A 12274-nucleotide genomic window follows, 5' to 3' on the forward strand; every position below is an offset into this window, starting at 1 on the left:
TGCACACACACAAGCACACACACGCACAAACAACATGCACACACATGCAGCACACACACACAAGCACATACACACACAACACGTATACACACGCACACAGGTGCACACACAACATGCACGCACACACACGCACACATACACGCACACACACACGCATAGACACACACACACCCGGCTCATAATGAGGCTACAGGAGAACCAAGGAAAACGAGACACAGACAGACAAGAAGCATTCCAAACCCCAGGGCATGAATAAAGGAACAAAATGGCCTGACATTTGAGAAGAGATATAAGGAGATAAGCTAGCACAGGGGAGTGAGAAATAAGGTTACCAAGCTAATAAACACTTTAGAGAGCGCAACAATGGCGAAGAAACACTTTTCAGGGAGCAACCAAAATCAAAGGATTCTTCTCAGCCTCCTCATGGTGGGAGACAACAGCTCCGTGTGACCTCTTGGTCACTTAGACCAGGGAAAAGAGGAGAGACAGAGAAATGCAAGTATCGGCTGCCTCAGTATCTTTTCCTTTTTGAAAGACAAGGGTGACTGGACCAAGGAAAGCTCTTCCCAGAGAGAAGGCCTCAGTGTTGGAGCTCCTCAGGCCTGGCAAGGAGAGGCGGGCAAGGCTCAGGGGGCACCTCCTGCTCTGCTGTTCAGGTTCTGTCCAGGTGGCAACAGCAGGTGAGAAAGCAAGGGTCTGTCGCACTAAAGGCTTGCACCTTGGAAGTGAGCAAAAATTCAAGAAGGTGCCGAAGGCTGAACTGCATCTCCTCCCCACTCCCAAATTCCTATGTTGAAAGTGTAACCTATGGTACCTCGGACTGTGACTCAGTTTGGAGGTAGGTCCTTAAAGAGGCATTTAAAGAGGTAAAGTTAAAATGGGTTTGTTAGGATAGACCCTAATATCCAATGTGACAGGTGTCCTTACAAGAAGAGGAAATGGGCTGGGCGTGGTGGCTCACGCCTATAATCCCAGCCCTTTGGGAGGCCGAGGCGGGCGGATCACGAGGTCAAGAGATCGAGACCATCCTGGCCAACGCGGTGAAACCCTGTCTCTACTAAAAATACAAAAATTAGCTGGGGGTGGTAGTGACTGCCTATAGTCCCAACTACTCGGGAGGCTGAGGCAGGAGAATCGCTTGAACCTGGAAGGCAGAGGTTGCAGTGAGCTGAGATCACACCACTGCACTCCAGCCTGGCGACGGAGAAAGACTCTGTCTCAGGAAAAAAAAAAAGAAGAAGAGGAAACGTGGACACAAAAGCAGATGCCAGAGCACACATGCACAGAGGGACAACTGTGCGAGCGGACAGGAGTAGGCAGCATCTGCAAGTCAAGGAGAGGAAACCAACCCTGCCAGCACCGTGACCTTGGACCTCCAGCCTCCAGAACTGTAAGAAAATTAATCTCTGTGGTTTAAGCCACCCGGTCTGTGGGGTTTTCTTATGAGAACCCTAGCAAACCCACAAAGAGGGCAATGTTACAAGGGGAAAGTGGGGTGGAGGTTAAGGGAGACCCCACACTAATCTGAAGAATGGTCTTGGCCACAGGTGTGTTCATTATTTCAAATATTTGGTGAAAGTGGCCAGTGGACATCAGTTGACTAAGTCGTTGGCTAACATGCATCCTCTAATCCTAGAGTCTGAGTATTTTAAAGGTCTGATCCCTTTCACTGTATTGAGTTGTTCACTTTCAGAACACCTACCACCAAATCTTCTGAACAAAATGAAAAACACATGGCCTGTCCACGAATATTCTTCACTGAGAGATCTCAGTGTGGCCCACATCTTCAAGCAGGCTCTAAAGATTCCATTAACCCATTTCTATGTTGAGATTTCTGCGGGCCCAGAGACCATAAGGGATGTTCTAGAGGAAAGTCAAATGGAAAATGCTAAGCCCCTTTGCATTCCCTAATTCATAATTGGAAGTTGAGGTAGGAAAGCACAGAAATGGAAACACAAATCTTCAGGATCATTTTGGGTCTTGAGAGCCCAACATCCCAAACGGCAAATCCACCCAGATCACATTTGCCATTTGAATGCTGAAGCAAAGAACATGGGGTCTCCAGGCAGCATTTCTAAGGCAGGAGAGCCCTGTACCAAAGTGTGATCCCCTCCCCTCTACAACAAAACCACAGCAATAGATAAGAATATTCTAAGGCACTTAGTAGCCAAGCAGGCATTTCGAATGTGTGTCTGAACTGACACACCTATGACCTATGCCCAACCCAGTCTGAATGTCTGGCTGTTCAGGAGCTGAGGGAAAAGAGTTGTAGGTCTGGCATCTGACAGTGGCCAGGTAAGGATTTTCTCTTCTGCTTAACACTCACCTTCCTTCCTCTGGGAGCAGATCAGGGTGTGTGAACCCAGCCCTGCTATTGCTAAGCCTAGGGTTGGCTGAAAGGGCCAACACACTATGGCACATTGAGACCACTCAACGGTTGCTACCAGAAGATGCCAGCAGTGAGAAAAAGGAACAAGGAACGCTCCCCAGCCTGTCTAACCCACTTCTTCACTGCCCCAACCTAACAAGTAGGCACTCACGCCTGTGGTTCTCATTTCTGTGGCTGGGTGGGGACCGAGTCTCCTGGTCTTGAGCTTCATCCCCCTCCTCGCTGGCCAGGTGAGTGTGAGCATAGTGGTAGCTGAGCCCCGGTCGGTTCTTGTAGCGCTTGCCACAGACTAGAGAGGAAAAGAGGAAAAAAGGGAGAGATGCAAATATTAGCAACCTGTGCAGCCACGGCTATCATTCTCCCAGACAGTGATCCCATCCATCCACCCCAGAGCCAGGCTTCCCTTAAAACTGTCTCCCATCTCAATACCCCTTTCCCCCACCCAACAGAACCAACACCCTTATAACAACTCAGCTCATGGAAAGAAAAACTGTAAAAGTAAAATATGAGGTTAAGAGCTGTGTGAGCACTCCACCGTTTCTAGCTCTGAGACCCAGGGCAAGTCACTTGACCTCTCTGTGCCTCAGTTTCTTCCGAGACAAAATGGGAACAATAACAGTACTTACCTCACAGGGTCATTGTGATAAGTTTATCTCTATGCAAAGTACTTAAAACGGTGTCAGGCACTTTGTAAGGGTTATTGTTATGACGTTGAATTCAAAGGGCACTGGGAATCTACCCAATCCAACATGCCATGACACAGATGAGGCAAGTGAGACCCAGCAACGCCAAGTGACTTGCCCAGGAACACACAACTAGTGTGGCAGAGCCACCAGAACCCATGTCTCCTGGGTTCCTGTGCACTGTCCCTTCCACCACCCCATGGTTGGCCTCTGCAAGAAGTAGAAAAGTTTTATCTGGATAATCTTTTTGATGTCTCACCCAGTGATTTTGTGCCAGAAACACATGCTGCACTTCTACCATGAACGCCATGGAGTTAAAGCATCCTTGGTGGGTGTAGTCACCAAGAGCTTGTGCCCCTGATGCCCCAGGGCAGCCAAATCTGTAAAAGGTGCCCTCACAAGTACTACCTCTCAAATGGGGCAGTTTGAGCCAAGGGCAGCGAGCAATCGAAATGTGCCTTCTTGGAGCCAAGAAGAAAGGGCAGTAGTTCTGTTGGTTAGATGCTCAGTTCCTGGGAAGCAGAAGTCTGGCTAAATGGCTCAAGGTTACACTACCACCCTCAGCCTCCCCACATAGAGTTCGTTATCTCAGCCCCTAGTGGGACGGCATTGCTGGTAGCAGAAACCTCGAGAGTCTTCCCAGTGAAATATCCATGCCAACCTTCTATGCTTGCCCCCCAGCCTGGGTCACCATCAGAGCAAACCAACCTGCTCTGCTGGAGTGCTTGAAAGTTACAAATTCTAAAAGACTTCTCCCTTGTGCTGACATGACCAAGTCATACAAGGAAGCATAAATGCTTCACAAGGTGGGAAGAGCACAACTTTAGCTTCAGGCCTGGGTTCAAATCCCAGTTCCAGCTGCCGAGGTTCACTGGCTGTGTGGTCCTGAGCGTATAGAGAAGTGCTGTTATCCAGTCATCTTATCTAATACCCTTATTACTTCTGATAAAGTTTCTCTTCCTACCAGATTCTCTTGGGGTTTTTCAGTAGACAAACATTGGCCAAGATAATGTCACCTCTTCTTCCCCATATTTACATAAACTATTTTATCTTAGCTTAGATCATTTGTAAGAACCACCAAAACAATATTTTAAAATGGCAAAAGCAAGCATTTCCAATGTTAATGAAGGCGGATTTAGTGTTTCACTCTTTACAGTGATGTATCTGGCTAATTTTTAGTCTTTACCAAATTTAAGTAGTTCTTCTTATTCCTGTTACAGAGTTTTATTATAGGAGAATTGTATCAACTACCCTTTCAGCATCTACTATAATATGATTCTCCTTTAGTTTGTTGATAGGTAAATTACGTTGATTTCCTAATATTTCCTATTATTGAACCATTCTTGCATTCCTAGAATGCACTCCATTTGGTCAGAGTATATTATTTATTTTATATACTGCTGCATTCTGCTTTCTAATATTGCATCTTGAATCTGTACTAAGACTTGAGCTCGATCTATAATTTTTGGACTATCTTTTATTAGGTTTCAATTTTATGGTCATGTTAATTTCTAAAAATTAATTGAAGAGTTTTGCTGCATGAAATTGGACAAGCTGTAGCTCTGTGCCTTTTCTTTTATCTGAAAATGAGGATAACAGTACTTATCTTGAAGGATGGGTAAAGGGATTATAAATAGCATTTGCAAGCAGCTCTCTCAATACCCAGCACATAACAGATGCTCAATAAATGGTAAATGAGGGGCAAGGGCTGTCAGCATTTTTTGCTGCATCTTAAGTACTGGATCTTCCTGAAAAGAGGGACTTTGATCCTTGCCTCATATTATAAAATCTGGCAACTGGTTGGACTTCTTTGTTAAGGCAAAATGAGAGTCTGAAATTCAAGTTGGTGACCCAGTGACTATAAATTCAAGGCCCCATGTTTAGCTCCCACTTATAAGTGAGAACATATGGTATTTGATTTTCTGTTTCTGCATTAATTCACTTAGGATAATGGCCTCCAGCTGCATCCATGTTGCAAAGGACATGATTTTGTTCTTTTTTATGGCTATGTAATATTCCATGGAATATACTAAACACTGGGTACACACAGACATAAAGATGGGAACAGCAGATGCTGGGGACTCCAAAAGGCGGAAGGGAAGGAAGAGGACAAGGCTTGAAAAACTACCTGTTGGGTACTATGTTCACTATTTGGGTGATGGGTTTAATAGAAGCCCAAACCTTAGCATTATGTAATATATGCATGTAACAAACCTGAATCTAAAAAAATAAAAAATTAAAATAAATAGGCCTATCATTGGCTACTTACATTCATATATTCTCTCTTCCTCTCTCTCATAAATATTGTTAAAAAAGAAAATTAAAATAAAATAAAATAGTGCTATGCATCTCAGTTCCATGTGACTCAGGAAGCTGGACCCAAAGAGGCCCCTGAGGTGCACTCTGGATCTGCTTGTGGCTTTTTCTATTTAGCTTTTTAGATAATCTGAAGTTAATACACAGCAAATTATGGGGTCATTGTATATAAATCCATTTAGTTGCCAAGCATACTGTTAGTAAGGAATAAATGTTTATTAAAAGTAATGATAATGATATCAGTATTTACACAAAGAGGCCTCAGCCGCCTCTGCAGATCCCCAGTATAAACTCACAGCATTTCACTTGTGCCATTTTGTTATGTCAATCGTCACTGTTGCTTAATCACACAATTTCGGATCTTAATGGTCATTTGGTCTATCTAGAGAAGTGTTTTATTCCCAATAACTCTAGAAGGCTGTTCTGGACAACTCCACTGATAGGGAACTCACTACCATTCAGAGCAGGCATTTCTCCTTTAGGCTCCTTGAATTATGGCTATGTCTGCACTATGTCTCTTAAGGACAGTTTCATATCAATTTCATCTTGATATCAACAACTCCACCTTATATGTTGACATATACATACTATGCCTTCAAAACATATTTATTGAGTGGCTCATGAATGAATACAGAACCACTTTGTGGGAAGGCCAGGAGATGGGGGAAGAGGCAAGTTGTAGAATCTAATCCTTCTACCCACATTTAGCTCAGACTAATTGTTCTTAAACATCTACAAAACCAAATCTAAGCAAAAAGCTCCCTCTATCTCCTTCCCCAACATGGTAGAAAGTAATAATGTTTAGAGCAAATCCTTTTGCTAGAACAGAGATTCTCAAACAGTGGTCTCCAGACCAGCACCATCCACATCTCCGGGCAACCTGTTAGAGATGCAAACTCTTGGGCTCCACCCCAGATTGACTGAATCAGAAACTCTGGGGGTGGGGCCCAGTGATCTAGATTTTTAAAAGCCCTCTAGGTGATTCTGATGCACACTAAAGTTTGAGAACCACTGGGCTAGAAAGCTGGATCTATTTAGGCTTGACTCCACCCACCCTATGTCCACATGCCCTTCTTTATGGATGGCTGTGGCAGGCAGGGGCTGGACAGGCAGCCTTGAGACCTGTGTTCAGTTATTAGCAGAATCAGGACCAGACAATACATGGAGGTCCCAGAAGCCAGACTTCTTCACGAAGAGCCCTCTGGATGGAGCTCCATTTTTAACCAGGTATTTGTACCATGTCATTCTTCTATCACCAGGTCTTCAATTCAAGAAATATTTATTAGACACCTAATATGTGCCCCACCCTGTGCCACAAGAAGGACAAAAATGAACAAGCCCCAGACCCCTCCGTGGAGGAGGTCGCAGTCTAGCAGAGATCTGCATGTAAACAAGCCAGGAGGAGGTGGGTTGGATACAGGGTGAGTCTGTGCCAGGCAAAGAGGGACATCAAAGAGGGGACAGGAAACTGGCTTGAGTGAGTGGGGTACGGCTTCCCAGACAAGGAGCCCCTGACATGAGCAGGACTTCAGCAGGCAAAGGGGGCTCAAAGCACGTGCAGTTATCACCTCTGCAAACTGCGAGAAGTCTAACAAAGTTGAAGAGGTGGAGCGGTGGGGGTGGATGTGAGGAAGACTAACAGGAGAGGAAGCTGGAGCAGGGCTTTATCCCGACAACGGGGCAGCCAGGAGAGGATTCTATCCTGAGGACCAAGTTAGGCAGATTGACATGTTAGAAATACTGCTTAAGACTGTAGGGCAGAATACGGATTTGAAGGTGGCGAGGGGCTATTTCAATTGCTTACCTGTGCAACAATGAGGACTTGTGCATGGAGAGGAAAAATGGGGTGGGAGAGGGGTTAATGAGAGAACCTGGTGGAAGAGGGAGTGAGTAAGAAACCAAGGAGGAACCCAGAAAGACTAACATGGCCTTCCTGGCCATGCCACACCCAGCCCCGTCCACCTCTCCAGCCTTTTCTGACACCACGTTCTGCCTCCGCACAGCCCTCCTGCTCGCTGGCCTTCTCGTTTATTATAGATTTCTCTTCCCACCACAGAGTCTTCACACAAGCTCTTTCCTCTGCCTAGAATGTCCCCATCCCCAATTTGCCTGATTAAGGTCTAATCATCCCTCTGATCTCAGTTCAAATGTCCTCCCCCAGGGAAGTCTTTCAAATCAAAATTACAACCTTAGTTTTTTGCCTTCCTAGGACTAATCACGTGTCAATACAGACAGTCCACAATTTACAATGGCTTGACTTTTGATTTTTCAGCTTTACAATGGTGTGAAAGCAATACACATGCAATAGAAACCATACTTCAAGGACCTATACAACTGTTCTGTTTTTCAGTACAGTATTCAATAAATTACATGAGATATTCAATGCTTTATTCTAAAATAGGCTTTGTGTTAGATGATGTTGCCCAACTGTAGGCTAATGTACATTTTCAAAGTAGGCTAGGGGTGGGCGCGGTGGCTCACACCTCTAATACCAGCACTTTGAGGGGCCGAGGTGGGAGGATCCCTTGAGCCCAGGAGTTGAAGACCAGCCTAGGCAACATGGTCTCTAAAAAAAATACAAAAATTACAAAAAATACAAAAATTAGCCACGTGTGGTGGTGCGCACCTATTGTCCCAGCTACTCAGGAGGCTGTGGTGGGAAGATCACTTGAGCCCAGAAAGCAGAGGTTATAGTGAGCTGAGATCACACCACGGCACTCTAGCCTGGGTGACATTGCAAGACCCTGACTCAAAAAAATAAAATAAAAAAGCAGGCTAGGCTATGCTATGGTTTAGTAGGTTTGGTAGGTTAGGCGTATGACACGCATTTTCGACTTAGGATATTTTCAACTTATGATGGGTTTGCCAGGACATAGCACTACCATAAGTGGACGAGCATCTGTATGCATCTCTCCCACTGGCAGCAAGCATGGCAGGCCCTGTGTATCCACAGGCGCTATGTCCCAATTACCAGCACAGGGCCTCACTTGTGGCAGGTGCTCAATGTCAGCTACGGAAAGCAAAGAGATGCCCATGTTTCTGACATGGGCAACTGGGTAGAAGGATGAAGGAGGAAAACCAGATTTAAAGAAGGAAGAAAATGAGTTGAGTTCACCTGGAGCTTGGGAAAGAGATGTAGATTTTGGAGCTGGCAGGGTGGCAATGGATGTTATAAGTATGGGGAAAAGTGTCAAGAAGAGATCGTGGAGAGAGAAAAGAGAGGTGCCTACACCGGATAGAACTCAGAAAACACCAGGATCTTAAGAAACTGGTGGAAAAAGAGAAAATGGTTTTTTAAAAATTTGTTTAGAAAGGGTTGAGTGTGGTGGCTCACGCTTATAATCCCAGCACTTTGGGAGGCTGAGGCAGGAGGATCACTTGAGGCCAGAAGTTCAACACCCACCTGGGCTTCATAGCAAGGCCCCATCTCTGCAAAAGACAATTCAAAATTAGCCAGGTATAGTGGCATGCTCCTGTAGTCCCAGCTACTTAAGAGGCTAAGGTGGGAGGATTACTTGAGCCCAGGAGGTCAAGGCTGCAGTGAGCCATGATTGTGCCACTGCACTCCAGCCTGGGTGACAGAGATTCTGTCTCAAAAAAAAAAAATTAATAATTGTTCAGAAAAGCTCACACAGGAGTGAGCAACATAAGCCAAAGGAACAGGGTTTCAAGACGACAGTAACAATGACACCACCAGTCACAGCTCCTGCCAACAGCTATTGAGTGTTTACCATGGACCAGGCCCACTCCAAGTGCTTCAAGTAAATTGACTCACAGCAGCCTGCATCCCCATTTTAAAGAAAGATGAGGAGATTCTGCACCGAGGCAGACCCACAGTAATAAATTAATCAGATGCCTGAGAAGGCTCAAGAAAGTTGGAGACTGAGAAGAGACCACTGGATTTGGAAATTGGGAAGTTGCCTTAGCAAGAAGAGAATCCACAAAGTCGAGGAGCACAACTGCAGGGTGCTCCAAGAAATGAGGAAGTGCTGACGGGGCCAGCTGTGGGAGGAGGAAAGAGGGAGGTTGGTGGGTGGAGGGGAGCTTAGGATCAGGGGAGACCAGGGTTGAACCTGTGTTTTACCAGGCTATTCTGACTCCCAAGTCTTGGTCCTTGGAATGATTTCATCATAGGGGCAAGAGAAAGAGTGAAGACTTCCAAGATTTATTTTGGTTGGATTGCATCAGGATCAAACGGCTTCATTACAATGGAAAGAAACGTCTTGAAATCCTGCTTTGACTGGCTTAGAAAAGCCAGCACTGATTCTCTTTCTGTGTTTAATCATGTCTTCCTGTCACTGCAAACACTATGGGCCAGCTTCGTGAGCCTGTGACCTGTGCGTCCAGACAGGGTCCAAGTTCAGAAAGGCCCCGTACTTGGTTTAATGCCCTGCTGTTGGCATCTTGAAATTCTTAATATTTATTGAACAAGGGCCCCTGCATTTTCATTTCACAGTGGACCCTACAAATCATGTAGCCAGTTCTAGAAGCCTGTTGGGTTCAGAGTGGAGATCTGAGACTAAGTTACTCCAAACAGCTGACCTGATAGTCTGAGAGCTGCCAAGGTGAACCCAGGTCCCAACCAGCCCTGAGTCAGGCATAAAATTCCCTTCTGAGATAATCTTGAAAGTCTGGCCAGAGTGATTAGCTGCTCAGTAGTCATCATCTCAGTGCCATCAACCACCCAGGCCTGGCTTCTAGATCGGCTCTGTCCTCAGAGAGGCAGAATCTGCAGCAGGTAAGTGGGCAGGCTGAATCTGAACTGCCTGGGTTCACGTCCCAGCTCTGCTGTTGACTCTGTGATCTTGGGCAAGTTACTAATCCTCTCTGTGCCTCAGCATCCTCTCTGTAAAACAAGGTGGATCATGACAGCACACCTGCTCCCCGAGGTGAGACCCATATGAGAGAATGCATTTAAAACAAAGCCCACCTCATGGGGAGTCGTGGCTGTTCTCAGCTGCTCTCATCACCACTGCTGTCAAAGTGGCCCAACAAAGAGAATAAACCCCAAAGTGGGGAGTTATTTCTCCTCCGAAGTCTGGAGTGGAATAGCAAGGAAAAGAGGGTGGGAAAAGAAACATTTTGAAAATAAAGTACTGGAACCATCTGCTCTCCTTTTATCATGTCGGCATTCTCACTCTGGAAATATCTGTCGTGCGGAATCAGCCTGAGCCCCAGGAGCGCTGAAGCAGCAGAGAGGGCCATGCCCCATCTTCCCACTTCAGTCTCCTTCCCTGGGGGCAAGCGCTTTTACATCGTGCACCCTGAAGCCACCACCCTTGGGACCAGTCAGCCCTGCCTGTGCACGACCTAAGGTCCTTCTTTTCACCTTGGCAAACGTGCACCTAGATTTTGTGTTCCTGGCACGGTGCACATGGAGAGCAGTGGCTGTGACAATAAGGGAGGTCCAGCTTGCCTTCTCTTTCTCCTTCCCCCTGGGGTGGATCCATCTGTCAAGCTGCAGAAGGAGTGTTTGCCCACCTCCCAATCCAGAACTGGATTCTGCACGCAGGACCTCCTGTCTGGAGTTATGGATGCCTTCAGTGCTGCTCCAAAATATTTACTGCACCCCCCCTGCCCCCTTCAATCCTACCCCACTCACTCCTAGTCTGGGCGGGGGTCGGGGGGAGCAGGGAGGAGGAGGAATCAGGGGCAGCTTGTGTGAACAAAGCTGCTGCAGCAGACAGCAGAATCCTTCCTGCCGGGGAGAAGCGGCTGCCTTCCCCACTGATAACTTAATGACTCTGGCACATTTTCATCAGCCCAACTTGGAGCACACAGTGGGTATCTGAGCCAGTGGTTTCTGAGAGACTGAAAGCAGTGACTGAAGGCAATTACAGGATGAGCATCCCAGAGACAAAGCCTGGGCCCTGGGAGTCACCAGCCAGTCACCAGCCGCATCTCATTCCCAGCTCTGCCCCGTGGCACTGACATACAACCCTGAGGACACCGCTTCCTTCTCTCTGCAGCTGGACTTCCTCATCTGTCACCCAGACCCCGCCATGCCTGTCATCTGCCGATGCCTCCAAGGCATCACACCTACCATCAGGCAGCACCCATTCCCATGCAGAATCTCACAGCTCAGGAGGCAAGGATCCCCATTCCACAGATGAAGAAACTGAGTCTGGGGGAGTTTAAGCAATTCTTTGGATGGCACAGCCAGAGTATGAGCCCTGGTCTGTCTGCCCTTGAAGGATGTGACTGAAAGGTGCGCTGGTGAGTCTCTGCTTGGCACTGCCTCCCTCCCCACCCACCCCAACGGCCTGGGGCTGACTGGCGTGGCCTGCTTCACCCATGCTCCCTTGCTCTCGGCAAGAAGGAGGCACCAGCAGGAGAAGAGAGGGTTGGAAGAAAAACACGTTGGGGGGTGGGAAGAAAAACACATGGGGACTTGGGCCCTGCCCTGCTTGGGCACTGTGCTATACAGGGGCTGTATAGGGGCTCACCTCCAAGACTCCAGTCCTGCCTGGCTCTGGGAACCCCATGTCTCCCCTGCTCCTTGGAGCTGGGGATAGGGAGGGCTTCCCGCTCTCCCTGTCAGCACCTTCATCTTGCCCACACCTTCATAATCACTCTGGCATCAAATTCCCTTCCATCCAGCCCTTCTGAGTGGAATCCCACATCCTGCCAGATACCATTTTGACACATATTCACACCCTACTAGACTGGTTCATAGAAGTTTGGGGCCACCAACACCTCCCAACGACCCTCTGTCTTCTCTCTGCAGAACCATCTGGGGGATGGAGGAATTCCTACAACCAATTCCCCCAAGCACGGAGAAGCCCCAACTGAGAAAAGCCCTGTGTGACTCCCAGATACAAACTCAGATCAGGATAAAGCCCAGGAGATACTTCCAAAAGCCACCTGCTCAGACTGGGTATGCAGG

At 47.1% G+C, this 12274-nt stretch overlaps 1 protein-coding gene across 6 annotated transcripts in view; it reads right to left on the reverse strand.

Annotated features, from left to right (window-relative positions):
* Nucleotides 1-12274, reverse strand: part of DPF3 (double PHD fingers 3) — a 279265-nt gene that overhangs the window by 75765 nt on the left and 191226 nt on the right. For all 6 annotated transcript variants that reach the window (XR_010123747.1, XR_010123749.1, XR_010123748.1 and 3 more), the window contains one exon: nt 2541-2678. Coding sequence is in view for 3 of the 6 variants with exons in the window: in XM_063651786.1 (XP_063507856.1) it covers nt 2541-2678 (138 nt within the window). In the remaining 3 variants the exon portion in view is untranslated. The remainder of the gene's footprint in view (nt 1-2540; nt 2679-12274) is intronic.

This window comes from Pongo pygmaeus, chromosome 15 (genome assembly GCF_028885625.2).
Source record: "Pongo pygmaeus isolate AG05252 chromosome 15, NHGRI_mPonPyg2-v2.0_pri, whole genome shotgun sequence".
In the NCBI taxonomy this organism is placed as follows: Eukaryota; Metazoa; Chordata; class Mammalia; order Primates; family Hominidae; genus Pongo; species Pongo pygmaeus.